General features: G+C 41.7%; 1 protein-coding gene across 1 annotated transcript in view; it reads left to right on the top strand.

Moving 5' to 3' along the window:
• The first annotated feature begins 11,946 nt into the window (after positions 1–11,946).
• Positions 11,947–23,206, top strand: part of EIF3H (eukaryotic translation initiation factor 3 subunit H) — a 122,061-nt gene continuing 110,801 nt past the window's right edge. The window contains exon 1 of the mRNA XM_062188080.1: positions 11,947–12,116. Within this exon, the coding sequence (XP_062044064.1) occupies positions 11,985–12,116 (132 nt within the window). The 5' untranslated portion in view covers positions 11,947–11,984. The remainder of the gene's footprint in view (positions 12,117–23,206) is intronic.

Raw genomic sequence — 23,206 nt, forward strand, 5'->3', positions numbered from 1 at the left:
GACCTAGGAATGAGCCACAACCAGGCAGAAGCCAAATATTGCCAGGAGTAGCTGAACTACTTGGAAATAAGTTTAAATCTGAAATTTTATTTGGAAAACTATGATGATGTTGTTATTAAAAACTTTAATAGTCATTGAAATTTTTGGCTTTATAGTGCAGGAACAATCATGTCTTGACGTTGCTAGCTGTTAACTTTCTTCTCAGGTCAACACTCTGGACATTTTCCATGCCAAATAGACATTCACATTCAGCTGAGGTAGGTAGAGGATTAATTTATTTTTCTTTATTTTTTATGTTCTTCATGTTCTTCATTATGTCCAGATCAAATATAACTCATAATGTGATGTTGTTGTACACAATTTTGAAGTTTTTCTTCATGAAATTTTGATGAAGCCAAGCTAACATGAGAATGATTTATTCTCGAAAGGTGTGACTAATTCCCAAATAGGACATTTTCATGAAAGATTCATGGCCTAAATGGAATTGAATAGGTAAACATTAAATACAATTCATAAAGGTTATTTTGTTTAGTCTCATAAATGTTACCACAATTTTGTTTAATTTTCTAAAAGACAATTCATCTAAGGTATCATGTTATTATTCTGTCTTCACACATAAATATTTTAAAACATTTGTTAACATTCATTAGCTCAAAAAGAATAAAATATTATTCATAGCATTGTCTGTCTAACATGCTCTCTAAACCAATAATTTAGCTGAATAAAATTTAAAATTACGTAAGTGAAGTGCTTTTGTATTGAAGCCTATTAAGTTCTTCATTGGGGCCCGCACTGTGGCGTAGCAGGTAAAGCCTCTACTTGCAGTGCCGGCATCCCATATAGGCGCCGGTTCGAGATCCAGCTGCTCCACTTCCAATCCAGCTCTCTGCTATGGCCTGGGAAAGCAGTAGAAGATGGCCCAATACTTGGGCCCCTACACCCATGTGGAAAACCCAGAAGAAGCTCCTGACTCCTGGCTTCATATCAGTGCAGTTCCGGACGTTGCGGCCAATTGGGGAGTGAACCAGTGGATGGATGACCTCTTTCTCCTTCTCCTTCTCTCTCTGTGTAACTCTGACTTTCAAATAAATAAGTCTTTGGGGGGAAAAAAAAGTTCTTCACCAAGATTCCCTAGGATAGATAGCATTGTGGACTACCCTATTGTATAATGTAATCTGTGTCAGCGGTGTTAGGTCGATGTGGAAGCTGTCACATTTTAAAAAATAATTGTTGTTTCCTAATTGTAAAAATACATGTGTGCCTGGTGTAACAAGTGAAAAAGCACAAAGATGTTCATGCTATCTGTTTACTCAGATAACATATGTGTTAACAACCTACTGCAATGTTTCCATATTCATAGGCTTATGTCATATTCATACATGCATACATCCATAGGTACACTCTGTTAGGCAAAAGTGGAATTATATTTTAACACTTAAATGCATTTTTCTTTTCTTACCTAACAATCCTTATAGAAATCCCCCAAAGTCAAAGAGCTCTCATTCATTACTTTTTTTTTTAAGATTTATTATTTTACTTGAAAGTCACAGTTACACAGGGAGAGGAGAGGCAGAGAGAGAAAGAGAGAGAGAGAGAGGTCTTCCATCCGCTGGTTCACTCCCCAGATGACCACAACGGCCAGAGCTGCGCCGACCCAAAGCCAGAAGCCAGGAGCTTCTTCCAGGTCTCCCACCTGGGTGCAAGGGCCCAAGGACTTGGGCCATTTTCTACTGCTTTCCCAGGCCATAGCAGAGAGCTGAATTGGAAGTGGAGCAGCCAGGTCTTGAACCAGTGCCCATATGGGATGCTGGCGCTGCAAGCGGTGGCTTTATCACCTATGCCACAGCGCTGGCCCCTCATTCATTATTTATAATAGCTGTATGACATTTACCTCAAAATCACCAAATATAAAAAAAATATGGTTTGGAATGTGACTTTCCACCCAATGTTTCTTCTTCTTCTTTTTTTTAAATTTATTTATTTTACCTGGAAGAGTTACAGAGAACTAGAAGCAGAGGCACAGGCAGATGCAAGAGAGAGAGGTCTTCCATCCGCTGGTTCACTCCCCAGATGGCCACAACAGCCAGAGCTGCGCCGATCCAAAGCCAGGAACCAGGAGCTTCTTCTGAGTCTCCCACATGAGTGCAGGGGGCCTAAGGTCTTGGGCCATCTTCTACTGCTTTCCTAGGCCATTGCAGAGTGCAGGAATGGAAGTGCAGCAGCCAGAACTGGAACCGGCGCCCATATGGGATGCTGGCACTGCAGGCAGCAGCTTTACTCGCTATGCCACAGTGCCAACCCCATTCTTTTCTTGATAGTAATAGAATCTTGACTTTATTCTGGACAGTTATGTGTCCAGATAAGAGATCATTACTTGCCTTCTGGGAAATTAAGTATAACCATATGACGAAGTTCTAGCTAAAGATATGTTATGTGTACATATTGCAAGGACTTCTGGGAAGGCTGCTTAAATGAAGTCCACTTAGCTTGTTGATGGACACTTGGGTTTTTTCTACCTCCTTCCTTCCCACTCCCTGGAATTTGATTGTGAAGAATGGAACCCTAGCAGCCTATTTTAGGGCTTGAGGTAACCATAATGATGGAAGGCATGAGTAATGGTGGCAAAGCACATAATAGAAGGAGCCTGGATCATTTGCAGCTATAAAACTGCCTTTCTATTTTTTTTAAAGATTTATTTATTTAATTGAAAGGCAGAGTTACAGAGAGGCAGAGGTAAAGAAAGAAAAAGAGATAGAGGTCTTCGATCTGATGGTTCACTCCCCAGATGGCTGCAACAGCCAGAGCTGTACTGATTTGAAACCAGGAGCTTCCTCCTGGTCTCCCATGTGGATGCAGGGGCCCAAGGGCTTGGGCCATATTCTAGTGCTTTCCCAGGCCATAGCAGAAAGCTGGATCAGAAGTGGAGCAGCTGGGACTAGAACTGGCGCCCATATGGGATCCTGGAACTGCAGGTGATGGCTTTACATACTATGCCACAGCTCCAGCCCCTAAAACAGCCTTTCCAATCCTAGCCTTCCTACTTCTGGACTTGTTTTACATAGGAAGAAAAATAAATTTCTACCTTGGTTAAAAAAAATTGTTATTTTAAATTTCATTTATATACAGCCACATTCAATCCTGACTGATAGGGCAAGTTAAAAGCTTATATATAGGGCTGGCGCCGTGGCTCACTTGGTTAATCCTCCACCTGCGGCGCCGGCATCCCATATAGGTGCCAGGTTCTAGTCCCGGTTGCTACTCTTCCAGTCCAGCTCTCTGCTGTGGCCTGGGAAGACAGTGGAGAATGGCCCAAGTGTTTGGACCCCTGCACCCTCATGGGAGACCAGGAGGAAGCACCAGGCTCCTGGCTTCGGATCGGCGTAGCTCCAGGTGTAGCGGCCATTTGAGGGGTGAACCAACGGAAGGAAGACCTTTCTCTATGTCTCTCTCTCTCTCACTGTCTAACTTTATCTGTCAAAAAAAAGGTTATATATAAAGCTTACTAATACAAAATCCGATATTGACAGATATGTTCAATGAAACCTTGATATTAGTTGGTGTTTGCCAATACAATTGCCCTTCTCTACAACAGGTTCAAAATCCTACTTTATAAGCTTTCTCTCGAAGGTGGATAGTTTTCAAAGTAAAATAAACCAACTGCTTTTTACATACTGAAGAAGCCATCTTGACATTTGCTGCTTTTGAAAGTATAAACAACTGGATTTGAATTCGGTGTGTCAGTGGGACACATCTCCCGTTGAGAAAAGTTAATTAAATATGAAGCATCCCAGCTGCTTCAGCCAGGAACATCAAGAAACATCAGTGTCACCCAGTTGCCAATTAAAGAAAGTAAGCAGGATTTCTATGTACTGGCCCTGCTAGCACCAGGGAGCCTGGCTTTCAAGTCTCATAGTAAAGGAGAACTGTCTCCTGAAAAGGCTTCAGTGGACTTCTGTTTATCAAGGGTATTTCTAAACCAGACAGTATCGAAGATGTGGCAATTGTTAGTTATCAGATGACTGCTCTCATAGGACTAGAAAATTAGACTAGCAAGTTTGCTGGTTGCTAATACTTTTTTTTTGGGTGGGGAGAAGGGGATGAAATCGTACTCACAGAGAACAAATACTGCAGTGTTAGGTAAATTGAAGGGAATTCAGTATTTCACAATAATAATTTAAATAGTGTTCTCCAGTGACATTTTATCACAAAACATTTAAGCTATTAATTAAAGTGGTGAAAACAAAAAGTGTTAGAGAAGAGCAAAAAATAAAACAGCAGCAGCAATGAAAAATAATGTTTTACTTTGATACAAGACAAACTGCCATTTGACATTTAATTGAATCAAAACAAACTGGTGGATAAGTTCATACATATGGGTCTTTCACTTCAGCTTTTCAAAGCATTTTAGAAGATTAATGAATCCTTATAAAATTACTCTACATAAGCAAATATTATTGCTGTTACTTTACGGAGTGTAAAGATTGAAAATTATGTCAGATTACAGTTTCTAAAGGGCTTTTCTAAAAACACTGCTTATTTATACTGAACAAAATGTTGACGACAACTCTTTCGCTCATGGTTTCATGTATATTTTTAAGCAGTGAGGGGACTTCAGGGAAGAAACTGAATTCCTGGTGGTAAGAAATTAAACATGCTTTCAATAATCCAGTAGAATATTATTTCAAAGTCTAGTGTTTATAATTAGATTATACCAATATGAGGTATTAATTACATAATATTATACAAAATTAGTCACTCTTAGAATCTTCTCAAATTTTTTCAGTGTAAGATCACATTGTTTGAATATTAGTTGGCAAGTCATAAATCAAAATACTGAGATGAAAAGGTCAGATGTCATTTCTTAAATTATTATTCTAGCAAACATACAGAAAATACCTACATGCTGAGTCTTATGTATAAGTAGGTATTATTTTCTTTTTATTGGCTGTCACTTTTCTCTCTCTATTGTTCCTTTCATAATACTGAACAAATCACTTAGCTCTTCAAAGTATAACTTTCCATTGCCTCATTCCCCATATGTACACAGAAGGAGGCATGTGACTTAAAATCAATCCCAATCAAGCTACAGAGAAATACTGCCCTCCCCCATGACTGGGGAACATATTTTCTTGCAATAAATAACCAAACAGTGTGTTGTGTTGCAACAATTAATTGCCACTGGCAGCTAGTCTGTGGACAGAACCAAAGTATGGTAGAAGACTGACACCAGAGAATTATGAAGAAAGGGAGCTTGGGTCTTTGGGCTGTCTCAGGTGGTTTATGCTTTTCTCTAGAAACCAGTTACATGATAGGAGTCACTTCCTTCTTGTTTACAATCACTTAAACCAGTTTGTTGTTTCATTGTGTGTTGTTGGTTACTTATTGCACAAAGCCATCTTGATGGAATATTTGTCAGATCTAGGCGAAATACTTCCTAATCTTATGCTATCAATGTTAATATTATTGGTACTATTTGATATAAAGCCATTTAGTGTATTTTGTATATGTTCTTTTTTTTATTCTTGACTTCATTGTGAAGAATTTGGGGTGCAGAAGTAAATGGTGCTATTTGCTGCTTTCAACTATCTCTCAAAGGCATCTTTTCCACTTCAGTTAAAAATTACCCAAAGCGGGGCTGAAGCTGTAGCATAGTATGTAAAAGCTGCCACTTGACATGCCAGCATCCTATATGAGCACTGGTGCAAGTTGTGGCTGTTCCACTTCCAATCCAGCTCCCTGCTAATGTGCCAGAGAGAGCAGCGGAAGATGGCTCAAGTGCTTGGGCCCCTGTACCCATGTGAGAGACCTGAAAGAAGTTCCTGGGTCCAAGCTTTGGATCTGCCCAGCTCTGGCCTTTGCAGCCATTTGAGGAGTGAATCAAAGGATGGAAAATCTCTCTCTCTTGCTCCCTCCCTGTAACTCTGTCTTTCAAATTAATAAATAAATCCTTTAAAAAAAAAGTACCCAAAATATTCAATGTTTTAAGCCCAATTTTTTTAGGTCAAATAATTATTTGCGGACTTCTAAAAAATGTATTAATTTAATATGGACCTTTATGTATGCCCTACTTATATGTTGCTTCTTCTGAATTTGCTTATATCTAATATATATATATATTTATTTATTTATTTAATTTGAAAGATGGAAAGACAGAAGAGGTCTCTCCAAGCACTAGTTCATTTCCCAAATGACTACAATGTCTGACTCTGGACCAGACTGAAGCCAAGAGCCCAGAAATGAATCTGAGTATCCCACATCAGTGGCAAGTACACAACTACTTTAGCCATCCCCTGATATTTCAGAGGCTGTGTGTTAACAGGAAGCTGGAATTAAGAAAACAAGGACTTGAACTCAGGCATTCTGCTACTATAGGATGTGAGGGGCCAGTGTTGTGGCACAGTGGGCTGACCCACCGCCTGGAATGCCAGCATCCCACATGAGCATTTGTTTGAGTTCCAGTTGCTCCACTTCCAATCAAGCTCCCTGCTAATGTTCCTGCCAAGACAGTTGAAGATGGACCAAGTACTTGGCCCCTGCCATCTACATGGGTACATCTGCAAGTACTTTGGCCTGACCCAGCCCTGGCTGTTATAGACATTTGGGGAGTGACCCCAGGGGATGGAAAATCTTTCTCTCTCTTTGTAACTCTGCCTTTCAAATCAATAAATAAATCTTAAAAAATACATAGGATGTGAGTATCCTAAACAAGTTATTAACCACTAAGCCAAATACCTGCCCCATATCTGAGATTATTTTTGTCTTAGACTTGGCTCATTAATTATGATGGCACCTGATAGTTTTTTTTTAAAGATTTATTTTATTTATTTGAAAGACAGAGTTACAGAGAGAGGTAGAGAGAGAGAGAGAGAGAGAGAGGTCTTCTACCCATTGGTTCACTCCCCAGGTGGCCACAATGGCCAGAGCCAAAGCTGCGTGGATCCGAAGCCAGGAGCCAGGAGCTTCTTCCAGATCTCCCATGTGGGTGCAGGGGCCCAAGGACTTGGGCCAGCCATCCTCTACTGCTATCCCAGGCCATAGCAGAGAGCTGGATTGGAAGTGGAGCAGCTGGGTCTCGAGCCGGTGCCCATATGGGACGCTGATGCTTCGGGCCAGGGCATTAACCCATTGCGCCACACCCCCGGCCCCAGAACCTGATAGTCTTTTGAGGAGGGAGAGATTGCCCTCTCCTCCCATTTCAGTAGAGTAGGAAATTTTATCACCCCTATGAGTTTAGAGGGTGGGTATCTTATTCCTTTTTATACATGGTTACTTATGACTCCCCAAAAAAAACCAGTGGCTAACCAAATATTTTGGGGAGATGCCATAATCATCACATGACAACATATCCTTTTCAAGAGAACACATAAAAATTATGAAGTATTACTATTTTTTAAAGTTTTTCAAAAGGTTTATTTTATTTATTCAAAAGGCAGTGTTACAGAGAGAGAGAGAGAGAGAGAGAGAGAGAGAGAGAGAGAAATTTTCTATCCTCTGGTTAACTCCCCCAAATGGCCACAACAGCCAGGGCTGGGCCAAACCAAAGCCAGGAACCAGAAGCTTCTGGGTCTCCCACACGGATTTAGGGGCCCAAACACTTGGGCCCTCTTCTGCTGCTTTCTGAAATGCATCAGTAGGGAGCTGGATCATATGTGGAGCAGCCAGGACAGGGCACCCATGTGGGATGCCGGCATTGCAGGTTGAAGCTTAACCAAATAAACCAATAATACTGGCTCCCCTATTATTCTTCAGCTAAAAAAACCCCAAAAAACAAACAAAAAAACCCCATGTGCCCTTCCACAGAAAATAATTTACATAAAAGATATAAGAATATATAACATTGACACAATCTGTTTTTGAAATTTTTGTTTGAAAACTGGTGCTGCCTTTGTTTCTAATATTAGCAGAGAGAATCCCTCCAGCTCAGTTTGATGTTGTGGATGTACATTCACTTCCTGGAGGGAGAGAGAGAAAGTAACAGGGTCAGAAGACTTTCTACCCAGTTTCTTCACATCAAGGCAGGAACAGATGCTAACTTGGTCCTGTAGAGGTTGGCTGGAAGCCTTAAGAAGACATGTGTTCTGTTCCTAAGAAGGTGCTTAGCTCAGCCCCAAGACTGTCAGAGTTCAAAAGACTCTTGCCTTCCATTGAGGTTTGAAAGCAGGAAACAATTCAAAAGGAATAACTTAATGTAAAATTATTATTATATCCTTAATTAATATTAATTATTATATTTTATTAAAATAACGTAAAAATTCTTTGACACATCTGAATATGGAATTGGAATAAAATGATATGTAAAAAAAAAGTCCTCTGGCTCATCTTTAGTGTCCTGACTCCTCCATTTTATTGTATTGAAAGAGATTTAAGTAAGTCCTAGCCAAGGAAAGAAAAGGAGCTCCAATACTGGCTAGTTCTAAGGCCTGGAATGGTCACAGCCTGGCATTCACAGGACTGTTTTCCTAGTGGATAGAGTTATTATGCCACAAAAGCAGAACTAGTCAAACTGTTTATTTTTTCATTTTTTCACTTAGTTATGGCAGGCTTTCCTCACATCCTGTCCCCACGCAGTAATCATACATGGAAAGCATCTCGCAGCTTGGTTTGGAAGGACCTCACCATCATCTCTCTTTTTTCCTGTAACTTAATTGGAAATATTTCTAGCAAATGGAGAAGTATGCTACAAACTTTAGTTCCTGTTAGAGACAGAATGAAGAACATATTGTCAGGAGTACAGAGTAAATTTATTTTATCCAGTAAATAAATAGAATCAACTTGATACCTACAATTTCAAACTGCCCTTTAAGGTGGACAAAAATACGGGTTGTCACTGATCATCTTTGCATGATTGAATATAGTCAGTATTCTGCTTTATACTATTAATGTCTTTCTTATCCATGCTTTAGATATATTTTGCTATTATTTTTCTAGGATCTTGTGAGAAAATGTAGATTATTGATTATTTCTAAAGTGTTGATTTTTTTAATCTTATGTGCAAGGCAGAGAGAGAGAGAGACAGAGACAGAGACAGAGAGACAGAGAGAGAATGAATTATTTTCCAACAACTGGTTCACTTCCCAAATCTGCAATGGCCAGATCTTGGCAAGACTAAATCCAGGAGTTAGAAACTGAGTCCTCATGGGTGGCACAGACCCAGTTATGTGAGCTATCCTCTGCTGCATCCCAGGATGCACATTAATAAGAAGCTGGAGCTGGAAACAAAGCCAGGACTCAAATCCAGCACCCTGCCATGGGATGTGAATGTCCCAACCACTATCTTAATCACTATGCCAAATGTACATCTCTGATTATTGATTTTAAGTATTTCTTATTTTCTAATGTAAGAATTTAGTCATTAACTTGCCTCTTAGCTCTGATGTAGCTATGTCCTAAAAATTATGATATTTTATGCTTCCCATTTGTCTAATTCAATGAGTAAGTGTATATGTTTTAATTTCCTCAAGATTTTCTGATACATGTATTATTACAAGTATGTTTTCTATCTGTCAACTATGTGGAAATTTTCCTGTTATTTTTGTTTTGATTTCTTGTCAGAATTCATTGTGGCTGAAGAACATACCATGAATTATTTCAATTTAGAAAATATGTAACTTTCGGAGCCAATGCTGTGGCATAGCTGGTAAAGCTGCCACCTGCAGTGCTGGCATCCCATATGGGTGCCAGTTCGAGTCCCAGCTGCTCCACTTCCAATCTTGCTCTCTGCTATGGCCTGGAAAAGCAGTAGAAGATGGTCCAAGTCCTTGGGCCCCTGCACCCTTATGGGGGACCCAGAAGAAGCTCCTGGCTCTTGGTTTTGAATTGGAGCAGCTCTGGCTGTTGCAGCCATCTATGGAGTGAACCATCGGATGGAAGACTTCTCTCTCTCTACCTCTGACTCTCTGTAACTCTGCCTTTCAAATAAATAAATCTTTTTTCTTAAAAAAAGAAAATATGTGGCCGGCGCCATGGCTTAACAGGCTAATCCTCTGCCTTGCGGCGCCAGCACACCAGGTTCTAGTCCCGGTTGGGGCGCTGGATTCTATCACGGTTGCCCCTCTTCCAGGCCAACTCTCTGCTATGGCCCAGGAAGGCAGTGGAGGATGGCCCAAGTGCTTGGGCCCTGCACCTGCATGGGAGACCAGGAAAAGCACCTGGCTCCTGGCTTCGGATCAGCGAGATGCGCCGGCCGCAGCGGCCATTGGAGGGTGAACCAACGTTAAAAGGAAGACCTTTCTCTCTGTCTCTCTCTCTCACTATCCACTCTGCCTGTCAAAAAAGAAAAAAAAAAAGAAAATATGTAACTTTTATAAAAGTTATTTTTTATTTATTTGAAAGGCAGAGTATATATAGCGAGAGGGAGAGAAAGAGGGAGAGAGGTCTTCCATCCACTGGTTCACTCCCTGAATGGCTGCAACTGCCAAGGCTGGACCAGGTGGAGGCCAAGAGCCAGGGGCCTTCCCCTGGTTCTCCCAAGTGGATGCAGGGGCTTAAGCACTTGGACGGTCCTCCGCTGCTTTGCCAGGCTCGTTAGCAGGGAGCTGGATGGGAAGAGCCGGCCCCAATATTTAACTTTTTGATACTTAAACTCATTGAAGTTTCATTTATTTTGCTATTCTCTGCTTTCCTTTTCTCCCCCTCTATTCATACTTTGTAATTAGTACCTGTTGGATTTTGTCAAGTGCTTTTTCTACATGTATTGATGTACTCATGCTACTTTTCTTTAGCCTATTAGCGTAATGAATTTTGTTGATTTCCAAACATCAAACCAACCGTGCATCCCTAGAATAAATCCTACTTGGTAATGATATATAACTCTTTCCCTTAAAAATTTATTTATTTATTTGATAGAGTTACAGAGAAAGAAGGAGAGGCAGAGAGAGAGAGAGAGAGAGAGAGAGAGGTCTTCCATTCGCTGGTTCATACCCCAGTTGGCTGCAACAGCCGGAATTGCACCGATATGAAGCCAGGAGTCAGCTTCTTCTGGGTCTCACACATGCGTGCAGGGGCCCAAGGACTTGGGTCATCTTCGACTGCTTGCCAAGGCCATAGCAGACAGTGGGATTGGAAGTGGGGCAGCTGGGATTCGAACCGTCGCCCACAGGAGATGCCGGCACTGCAGGCGGCAGCTTCACCCGCTACACCACAGCGTCGCCCCCCTATTTTTATTTCTACAATAAAATATAACACCAGACCTCTACCACAAAGACAACATAAAACTTCAGGGTAGGATGTCCTTCATTGGTGTAGCCACTTCATCAGTTCTGAATACTGAGTAAGCATTTTGAAAGTATAGAAAAACTCATTTAGAAGTAGAGAAAGAATATGTTATTTATTTAAAACGGCTTTCTATAGCTTTGGGTTCTTTCTTAGACTGGAAGTGTGTAAAGTGGTAGGTCAAGTCAGAGTAGTTTTTAGGGAATGTGTTTTTGCACCATCCTTCACACTACATAAAATAATTTCTTCCATACTCTAATCATACAAGTCTCTACACAGCAACAAAAGGTTGCTTTACTAGTTCTGGGAGTTCTGATAGAAGTTCCCATGTCTCCATTTATATTTTTCTATGATTTTATTTATTTATTTGAAAGGCAGAGTTAGAGAAGGGGAGAGATCTTCCATCCTGTGGTTGACTCCCCAGATGGCGGTAACCCAGAGCCCGGTTCATCTGAAGCTAGGAGCCAGGCGCTTCCTCCGGCCTCCTACGTGGGATGGCGGCACTGCAGGCACAGGTCCAGCCCACCACGCTAGGGCGTCGGCCCCTACTTTCCTTTCAAACACTCAATAGGAAAGGGCCCGCAGCTGCCTACTGCGCACGCGCAAAGTGATCCGCACGCCTAAGGCCGGAAAGGCGAATAGGGGCGGGGTTTGACTTCGCGCTCCGTTGCCAAGCCCGCCCCAAGGACGCTGACCTCCGAGTGACGTCACGCGAGAGCGCACTTCCGCTTCCTACACTTCGCTTTTCCTTTTCTTCCTGTCTGGCTGGAAAGATGGCGTCCCGCAAGGAAGGCACCGGCTCTGGCGGCACTTCTTCCAGCTCCGCCACCGGTGTGGTGGGGAAGGGCAAAGGCAAAGGTGGTTCTGGAGATTCGGCCGTGAAGCAAGTGCAGATAGATGGCTTGGTGAGTGCAGTTCGAGTTCCGCAGGCCCACGTGGGGAGCGCAGTTCCCAGCCCGGTCCTGCGAAACGTGTTTCGCAGCCGCCTGACCTCTGGACTTGGGGAGGTTGGGACAGGAGTTTTCCCTAGTACCCCCCCCCCCCCCCCCGTCTCTTTTTTTTTCGTTCGGGAGACGCTGCAGCCCTGTCCGTCTTCTGGCGGAGGAGTTAAGGACTGAAAAAATTGGGGGTGTGTGTTAACAGGTTCTTGGGAGGGTCTTGTTTTGAGATGCCTAGGAGAATAGATTGGGAAAAAGACTTCTTGGGGGACCAGCAGGTGACAAATATGTCGAAAAATATTTAAGAGTTTAGGTTTCCGGAAAGGGGAGCGTGTGAGGAACTCCACTCCAGCAGTGTGCTGGGATCTGACGTCCGTAACTTCCCAAGCGGGGACTTGGCACGCTGTAGTCACTCTTGAATCCACAGGTAGTTCGGCGCTTTACCGGAAACCAGTTAATCGGAATAACTTTTAATCTAGTTGACTCGGAACAGCGTAAAAGTACCAATGAGGATGCTCTAAATGTAGTTCGTGGCTAAGGTTCATGCAGTAAGGCACCTAGGGAAATCCTTGATAAGTGTGTAGACTGCGCGGGTCTGGAGGAATGGGAAGTTACCCTTCTGTTGTTTCTAAGAAGAATGCACTTGTATGACGCTCAAACTTTAAAAGCATCCTGCCTCCTTCTCTTTTTAAAAAACATTCTTTTCCTTTGATGTTTTTTCCTTTTTCGATTAGTTATATTATCTTGGTGCAAACCTTAGACGTGTAATAAGGAAGTATTTTTAAATTTGAAAATTTCAAAATTACGGGGGACTGTGGTTAAGTGCAAATTACTGGTAATTTTAATTCAAAATATAGTTAACTCTGTTGAGCTGACCTAAGTAAACTGGTTAAAAACTTGTAGACTTAAGATTAAGAGCTCATTCATTGTTCTTTACTCTGCCACTTAATTCTCTGACCTTAGGCAAACTAATGTTTCCAAGCCTTATAGATACAGGGTCTGTGCATCTAACCAGTACCTTAATTGCTAGGCCAAATGTCCATCCCCAAATTCTTAATAATTTGTTTCCTTTTCTGCAGACATTTGCTTATCACATAAGCAACTATAAGCAGCTAGATTATGATACGGTTGAGAAGTTCTTTTATCTTGATCGCTTGTATTTTAATAATGTAAATTTTTCAGTTACTGAAATTCATGGAAAGAGCATCTAATTTTGGATTTAAAATTTTTAAAAACGGCAGTTCTCTCTCTTGAGGTTGTCTTCAGTCAGTCTGAATATGTATTATCTTTCTGCCTTTCAATAAATTCTGCTTTTCTGTTCACCTCTTTAAAAAAGTTAAAAATATTTTTAATTTATTTGATAGATAGGTAGCTTCTACCTGCTGGTTAACATTCTAAATACCAGCAACAATGATGGCTGGGCCAGGCAAAAGCCAGGAACCTGTAACTCCATCCTGGTTTTCTGTGGGGTGGCAGGGACCCAAGTACTTGCGCCATCATCTGCTGTTTCCCAGGGTATGTATTAGCGGGAAGCTGCTTCAGAAGTGGAGCAGCTGGAACTTGAACCAGGCACTCCAGTATGGGATGCAGGTGTCCCAACTGGCAACTTAACCTGCTGCTGCACAACTTCTGCCCCTGAATTTTTTTTTTTTAATTTAAAATTTAAAAGGCTATTCAGAGAGACAGGCTGGCAGGGAGAAATATTCCATCTGCTGCAGTGGCCAGGGCTGGGCCAGGCTGAAGCAATGAGCTCGAACTCAGTCTGATGTGGGTGACAGGAACTCAGAAATTGAAGTGTCATCTGCTGCTTCCCAGGGTTTGCATTAGTGGCAAGATGAATCAGAATTGGAGGAGCTGCAATTCAAACCAGGCACTTGCATATAGGATGTGGATGTTTCAAGCGGCAGCTAAACTGCTGTGCTAAGTGTCCTTTTTAAGGAACATTTAAATTGTACCTTCTCAATGTCAGATACTGTGCAAGGTGCAAGGAAAGCAGTTTCTGATTGATCTCCCCAACAGAATGTAAGCTGCTAAGCCAAGGACTTTGCTTTTTCTCCTGTTGTATTCCCAGTGTTGAACTTGTTAGATATCATATAATAGGATAAAAGCATGAAAATATACTACCCTGTTTTATTTTTGTAATACTCCTAGTTCATGTCCTGCTATCTCATTATGTAGAAGATTGTTTTAATTGTCTTGAGTTTTTCCTTCAGCTCTCTGTCAATTTTTCATATTTCCATTAAAACACCTAATGTGAAAGTTTAGATCTTGACTTCTTCCTTAGGAGTTCCCAGTGACTGCAGTGTGTTTGAGACACATCAAGATGTCCTTGCTTCTTGGTTTTGTGTTTATGTTTATTTCTTACTCTTAACCTAGCATTGTAGAACTGTACATACCAGCCACACAGGACTTTTGGGTATAAATTCTGCACAGTTTTGCTGACCTGCTTTTATTGAGAAACTTCCATTTGAAATTCTTCTGTCATCACATATTGAATGAGAGATGTGAGTTTGTAGACTTACTGTGTTTTTTAAATTCTTCACATTGTCATAATTTGAATCTATATACCCCAGATGCTTTGTTCTGTTGTTGAGTTATCTAAAGAATATTTATGTGCCAGATGTAATGCTGCTAGGTCCTGAGATGTGGTGAGCAAGATGGACACAGAAACTACCTTCATGATCATTCTCAGCTGTGTATACACATGAGCGAACCTAGAGATTAGTTTCATACTGTGTTTAGACTGATGAGTACCTTTGTTACTGACACACTGATAGTGGCCAAGACCAGTATTTCTTCTTGTATCCTTGAACCTTTCGTTTCTTGCCTTTGGTTCTGTTTAATCAATTATTCTGTATTTGTAACATTTCCTTTCCCTTAGTGTGTTTTCTCTTAACCTCATCAGGACTTCCCCATACTAAAATTTTCAGCTGTTTCTTTTTGCTCCCTGTGCTCTATTAGCTGTCACTTTTTCCCCCTCTGGAAGTCAGCAGTAAAGAGCTGCCTGTAAACTACACTACTATTAGAATCTGCCACCACCATTACCTGTCTTGTTTTTGAAAAAGATTATTGATAACATTAGTGAAGGACTGTGAAAAATATGCAAAATAGTGTCTCTAATACATGGTTTAAATAATCACAAAATAAACAGCTGGTAATCTGCCATTCAACTTGAGAATAGAACGTTACAAATGTTTTTGAAGCTCCTTCCCTTTTTCATCCCTTTCTCCCATCTCTTCTCCCTGCCCTATGTTAATCACAATTGTGATCTTTGTTTTACTACTTCTCCAGAGTATGCTTAAACAATTTGATCAGTTTCACCTTTTATGTGAGTAAATACAACATGAAATCATAATCATAGCAAATATTCCCCATTGTCTTAATATTTACTTATTTATTTTGCTTATTTTTTTAAAGATTTATTTATTTGAAAGGCAGAGTTACAGAGAGGCAGAGCTGGAAGCAGAGAGGGAGAGAGGAAGAGAGAGAGAGAGAGAGAGAGATATCTCAAATGGCCACGATAGTTGGAGTTGGGCTGATCTGAAGCCAGGAGCCAGAAGCTTCTTCCAGGTCTCCCATGTGGGTGCAGGAGCCTAAGGACTTGGGCCATCCAGTACCGCTTTCCCAGGCCATAGCGGAGAGCTGAATCGGAAGTGGAGCAGCCGGGTCTTGAACCAGCACCCATATGGGATGCTGGCACTGCAGGCAACGGCTTTACCCGCTATGCCACAGTGCCAGCCCCTGCTTATTTATCCTGAAAGGCAGAGAGAAACATGTTCAAGAGTACTCCTCCATCCCCTGCTTTGCTCTCCATATGCCTGCAGCAACTATGACTGAGCCAGGCCATAGCCAGGGGCATGGAACTCATTTTAAGTCCCTCTTGTGGGTGACAGGAACCCAAGTACTTGGGTCATCATCTGCTACTTCCCAGCATGTGTATTAGCAGGAAGCTCAATTGTAGCTGGAGCTAGGACTTCAAACCCAAGGACTGTGTTAAGAGATGAGAGAGTTCCAAGTGGCATCTTCACCACTGAGCTAAACCACTGCTCCTTCACTGTGCCTGGAGTCTTCAGATGTATCTATCTCATACTGTGGTTGTTAGGGATTCTTCTGGTCAGCTTACTAGGTAGTGTCAGATTACTCTCCTGTCTAGTAACCCCACTTCAAATTAGTCCCAGCAATGGGTGAGGAGTCCCGTTACTCTATCTCACTTCTACCTTTTGTGTGGCTAGATTCTGTTTTTGTCAATGCAATAAATTGCAGCGATCTCTCTCACAATTGTCCACTGCAAAAGTCTCATCAGCGTGTCTCCTGCTGTACCCTGCATGAGTCAGTGTCCTGTATGCCCTTGTGAAATAAAAAAGAATGGATCTTCATTCTCATAACGTGGTCTCATTATTCCTAGCAAGATTAGGTAGATTCTTCCTGTTGAACTTTTCAGGTAAAACCTACTTTGTTGCCCAGAAAATCTGAATCTTATCTTTCTTAGATTCATTTAGACCCTGGCTGCTCAATGAATCAACAAGAAGAGTGACATTGGGCTTATGTGCTGGTTCGTTAGAAATGTAGACACTGCATCAGAGTCTCAGGCCCCTCCCCTGACAAGCGATTTGTAGCATATTAATGTTTAAGGAGCACAACTCTGCTCTACATGCACCTTTTCTTTTCTCTGAACTACTGTTTTGTGAATTAGGCATAGAAGCTTTATTTATTTTAAAAATAAGCTTATTTTTTCAGCTTTAAAATCTAACAATTTTAAATTTTTTGCCAGTCTCTTCATATGTAGATATCATGTACATCCACATATATACTATTTTTCTTGAAAACAGATATTAATATCACAAAGTGAGGAATTCATGCTAATGATAACATGGGGAAACAAGGGTATGTAGTCGTGTATGTGGTATAATTCAGTGAAACAGCATTTATTTTTTAAAAGATTTATGTATTTATTTGAGAGGCAGAGTTAGAGAGAAGGGATCCGCTGTTTCAACTCCCCTAATTCCTGCAAGTGGCCAGGGCTTGGCTGATCTGAAGGCAGGAGCCAGGCGCCTCTGATGGATCTCCTGTGTGGGTATAGTGACCCAAGCATTTGGGCCATGTTCCACTGCTTTCCCAGACCATTAGCAGGCAGCTGGATCTGAAGTGGAGCAGCCAAGACTTGAACCAGCATCCATATAAAATGCGCCACAGGTGGAGGCTTAAGCTACTACACAAAGCACCAGCACTGAAGTATTGTTTACAATATATTCCAAGTGATATGACAGCTACACCATTTTTTGTGCTCTGTGTATTAACGTCTATAAATAACGGATACTTGTCTTTCTGTGTCTGGCTTATTTCACTTATAATGATTTCAATTTCTGTCCATTTTACTGCAAATGTCAGGAGTTCTTTTTTAATATTTACTTATTTATTTTAAATATTTATTTATTTATTTGAAAGTCAGAGTTTCGAAGGAGAGTCAGAGAGGGAGGGAGGGAGGGACAGTGGGAGGTCTTCCATCTGCTGGATCACTCCCCAGATGACCACAATGATTGGAGCTGCACAGAACAGGAGCCAGGAGCTTCCTCTGGGTTTTCCCACCCAGGTGCAGGGGCCCAAGCACTTGGGCCATCCATCTTCCACCGCTTTCCCAGGCCATAGCAGAGAGCTGGATTGGCAGTGGAGCACCATTGGGATGGTGGCACTGCAGGTGGCAGCTTTACCTGGCACATCACAGTACTGACCCCTGTTTATTTTATTTGAAAGGCGGAGTTAGAGATAGGAAAGGAGGTCTTCTATCCACTGGTTCACTCCCCAAATGGCCACAATGGCCCTGGATAAGCCAGGCCAAAGTCAGGAACGTGACTCCATCTGGGTCTCCCATATGGGTGGTAGGGGCCCAAGGACTTGGGTGGCCTTTCGCTGTTTTCCCAGGTATATTAGTAGGGAGCTGGATCAGAAGTGGAGCAGCCAGGACTTGAACTGGTGCCCTACATGATGCAAGTGTTGCAGGCGGTTACATAACCTGCTGTGTCACAGTGCTGGCCTCCTTCATTCTTTTTATCGTTGAATGATATTCCATTGTGTATATATACCACATTTTCTTTATGTAGTCACCAGTTGGACATCTAGGTTTTTTTTTTTTTTTTTGGACAGGCAGTTAGAGAGAGAGAAAGGTATTCCTTTCCGTTGGTTCACCCCCTAAATGGTTGCTACGGCCGGTGCACTGCACTGATCCAAAGCCAGGAGCCAGGTACTTCCTCCTGGTCTCCCATGCGGGTGCAGGGCCCAAACACTTGGGCCATCCTCCACTGCCTTCCCAGACCACAGCAGAGAGCGGGACTGGAAGAGGAGCAACCAGGACTAGAACCCGGGGTGCTGGCGCCACAGGTGGAGGATTAGCCTAGTGAGCCGCGGCGCCGGCCGGACATCTAGATTAATTCCATATTTTTGCTGTGTGAGCCTCAGGCAGAGGCTTAGCCCACTATACCACAGCGCTGGCTTTGTGTGTTCTTTAACATGTTGTTAATGAACATCTTGTTAACTTACTGTTAGCGACTTCATTTTTTTGAGTTTTCTAACTAAGGCAAAGTATGTTATTGATATATGCAAAAATCTGAGTTACAGGTACGTTTTTGTCTTTTAGATGTCTGCTCAGTCAGCTCAGGTCCTTTGGACCATTGTTAACTGTCTCAGACACTGTGAATGAATGAATGTACTCCAGTTGTGGAAATTTGGGTTAGTAAATGCATTGTGGATACTAATAGGCGTTGGTGAGAAAAGAGCATAGCATGAGGATAAGAAACTGGTTAATTATGAGTTTGTTCATACTTCATCTTTTTACTGGTCAGTTTCTTAACGGTAAGAAAAATCACTAACGTTAATTGAACAGTTGGTATTTATGAGATGCTGTACACAAACAATGGTTTAGAGCTTATGGCTCAGTTTTCTCTGATCCTTACAACAACTTTGGAGGTAAATGTTACCTCTGCGTTACCTGATGGTTATTCAGATCTGATGTGAAAATGTTGGTAGAAGTACTTTGTTGACTGAGAAGAATAATTCAGATTTGTAAAGAACTTAGGCTGTGCTATCCCCTGATCCCTGTAAATTCGTGGCATTGGGTGGAATTACACAGTAGATATGAGTCGTTAAGTTCCCTGAAATGGAAGCTTTTGTTTGAAATCCTAGCCTCAAGTAGAATGTAGTTTGGCCTGTAATTTATTTTAATGTTTTGGCAACAGAAATTTATATGGCTCTTGGCCCCTTCTCTCAGTTTTCTAACTTGGAGAATAAATAAGTTGTTTCACATGAATGAATTTTCCAGTCAGATAATTTGAAGCCCTCTCAGTCACCAGAAATTTTACCTTTTAGCCATTTTAATTATGTGTTTCTGAAGTGTATTACATAATTTTCTGCCTCTGTAGTCAGAAAATGTTGAACAGTTTAACTGTGTCTTGATGACTTAGTATTATTAAGAATGTAAGCTGTTGGCCTATGCTGGACAGTGGTTCTTAAGAATCTCTTGGAGTATTTAGTCTATTTTGTTCTGTGATAAACGTACACTGTCATTTGAACTTTAGGTGCCTTGAGTCATCTTTTTAGTTCATTGCTTTCTTGTTGTTAAATTTATATATTACCTCCATCGTTTCCAGCTTTTTATTTACTGTGGATGAAAAACCAGTTAAGCAGTCTGGCTAGGATTATTTCTAACCTGAGAGTTAAGCACACTCTTGAATGAGGATTAAATTAAGTATGCAGTATGACACTTTGCCTAGTTACAATTTTTGCTTAGGCAAGTACAATGTTATTCATTCTAAATAATTTAAAAAATTATTTGACAGGCAGAGAAAGACAGAGATCCCATCCCATCATTCCCAAAATGGCTGCAACAGCTGGGACTGGGCTAGACTGGGCTAGACTGGGCTGAAGTCAGGAACTGGGAAGTCAGTCGGGGTCTTCTACATGAGTGGCAGGAACCCAATCACTTGAGCCATCATTGTTGCTTCCCAGGGTCTGTATTAACAAGAAAAGGAGTCAGGAGCTGGAGCTTGGTATTGAATCCAGGTACTATGGTATGAGATGCAGGCATCTTAACTGCTAGGCCAAATGCCTACACCTAATAATTTTTATAGAAAAGAACATTGATACATGTTACATTTTAGTAGCTCCAGGAGTTGGTAATACCAGTATTATTCACATATGATTCATCCACTTTTTTTTTTTTTTTTTAAGATTTATGTATTTACTTGAAAGATACAGAGAGAGAGAAAGAGATCAATCTTCGATCTGCTAGTTCACTCCCCAAATGGCTGCAGCTGCTGGAGCTGGGCCAATCTGAAGCTAGGAGCCGGGAGCTTCTTCCAGGTCTCCCATGTGGGTTCAGGGGACCAAGGATTAGGGCCATAAGGGAGCTGGATTGGAAGTGGAGCAGCAAGGGCTTGAACCAGCACCCACATGGGATGCTAATACTGCAGATGGAGGCTTAACCTTCTATGCCATAGCACTGGCCCCATTCACCCACTTCTCAAAGAAAAAAAGCCAACATGTCCTAGAACTTGAATACAAATCATGTTTTGTCATTGTTGATTTATTTCTGTCTTCTGTTGCTACAGCTCTTTCATACATTTTAAGGATTTATAGGTGTCAGTGTTTATGTGCCAGGTACTTTATTTATACTTTAGCATGGAAACTATACAGTTCCTTTAATATAGCAATCATTATTGTCCTTATTTTATAAATGAAGAAACTCAGGTACAAATGGATTATGGAATTTGATTAATTTCAAGATTGGGAAATAGAAATTAAGATGTACACAGTATAATGAATTCAGTGTTCCTTTTTGAACATTAGGAAATGTATTTCCAAATTTTTAGATCTCTTACAGGTTTATAACTTTAAAATGTATGAGCTAGTAAGTAAGAATCTTCACACTTAATAATCTGTGATTCTTTTTTTTTTTTTTTAAAGATTTATTTTATTTATTTGAAAAAGGTACAGAGAGAGGTAGAGACAGAGAGAGAGGTCTTCGATCTTCTGGTTCATTCCCCAGATGGCTGCAATGGCTGGAGCTATGCCGATCTGAATCCAGGAGCCAGGAACTTCTGGGTCTCCCACATGGGTGCAGGGCCCCAAGGACTTGGGCCATCTTCCAGTGCTTTCCCAGGCCCTAGCAAAGAGCTGGATGGGAAGAGGAGCAGCCAGGACTAGAACCGAAGCCCATATGGATGCTGGTGCTTCAGACCAGGGCTTTAACAACACTGTGCCATAGTGCCGGCCCCAATAATCTGTCATTCTTAGAGAAGATTTGTAGCTATAAGAAACCAATTTGGTAAATAGTCTTGAGTTTGGAAAAATGCAATCCTTAGCTGTATGACCACAGAATATGATACTGTGGGGTTAATATTAATGAAAATAGGAAGTCTATTAAGGAGAGTTGGAAGGAGTCCTGGTAGGTATTCTAAGAATGATGGCTTACCTACATTAGGTAGGCAAGTATAGTGCATCTGACTTTCTCTTTCTACAGTGCTTTCAAGATCTAGATAAGCTCACAGACATCCTGAGCTGTGTTCCTTTCTCTCAAAGTCAGAAGCATTATTGAAATTCATTGACATCCTTTTTTTTTTTTTTTTTTTTTTAAGCTTTCTGACAGTGCTTACTGTGTTTGCAGCGTATTCACTAGTGATGACAAGCTGTATCAGTGTGGTTTCTTGTTGCTGTCTTCTTAGTATACTGTAAAGAGCCCAGCATACTCAATATTTCTCATGAAAGAGATTGTTTAATAAACAGCATCTCTGGGCCTTAGATAGTTTAATATGAGGGTAACTTGTGGCTTTCCTACTGTAATAAATAGAAGCTTAATACATAGTATCTTAATTGATGGTTAAATATTATAACCAGTTTTTGTAGTAAATATTGATTTCAGTACAGGTTGAGCATCCTTAATGTAAAATTCTGAAATCCAGGCCGGGGCTGTGGCTGAACAGGCTAATCGGGGCACCAGATTCTGTCCTGGTAGCTCTTCCATTCCAGCTCTCTGCTATGGTCCGGGAGTGCAGTGGAGGATGGCCCATGTTCTTGGGCCCTGCACCCGCAAAGGGAGGCCAGGAGAAACTCCTGGGTCCTGGCTACAGATCAGCGCAATGCGCCGGCCGCAGTGTGCCAACTGCAGTGTGCCAGTCGCAGTGGCCATTGCGGGGAGAACCAACGGAAAAAGGAAGACCTTTCCCTCTGTCTCTCTATCTCACTGCCCACTCTGCCTGTCAAAAAAAAAAAAAATTCTGAAATCCAAAAGTTTCATATTTTGGAGTTTTGGATTAGGGCTAGTAAGCAGGTAAAATCTATGCAAATACTCTGAGACAGGCATTTGACCTAGTGGTTAAGATGCCACTGGGATTTCTGCATCTTAAATTGGAGTGTCTGGTTTGGTTCTAGGTTTGCTTCTGATTCTAGCTTCCTACTAATTCAGGCCCTGGGAGGTAGTAGGTACTTAGGTCTGTGCTACCCATGTGGAGACCTAGATTGAGTTTCTGGTTCCTGGCATTGGTGTGGCCCAGCCCTGGCTGTCGTGGGCATTTGGAAAATGAACAGCACATGGGAAGTCTTTTCTTTCTCTGTCTCTACCTGCCCAGTAAATTAAAAGCGTTATTTGGGCAAATATTAAAAAATCCAAAAAAATCCCAAAAGCGGAAACACATCTAATCCCAATCATTTTGAGTAAAGAATACTTAATTTGGGGCTGGCGCTGTGGCACAGCAGGTTAACACCCTGGCCTGAAGCTCCGGCATCCCATATGTGCCGTTGTGAGACCCAGCTGCTCCATTTCTGATCCAGCTCTCTGCTAGGGCCTGGGAAAGCAGTAGAGGATGGCCCAGGTCCTTGGGCCCCTGCACCCGCAGGGGAGACCCAGAGAAAGCTCCTGGCTTCAGATAGGTGTAGCTCCGGCTGTTGTGGCCGATTGGGGAGTGAACCATCGGATGGAAGACCTCTCTCTGCCTCTCTCTCTGCCTCTCCTCTCTGTAACTCTGACTTTAAAATAAATAACTCTTTAAAAAAAAAACCTATTTGTAGTT

Source organism: Lepus europaeus, chromosome 4 (genome assembly GCF_033115175.1).
Source record: "Lepus europaeus isolate LE1 chromosome 4, mLepTim1.pri, whole genome shotgun sequence".
Taxonomy (NCBI): Eukaryota; Metazoa; Chordata; class Mammalia; order Lagomorpha; family Leporidae; genus Lepus; species Lepus europaeus.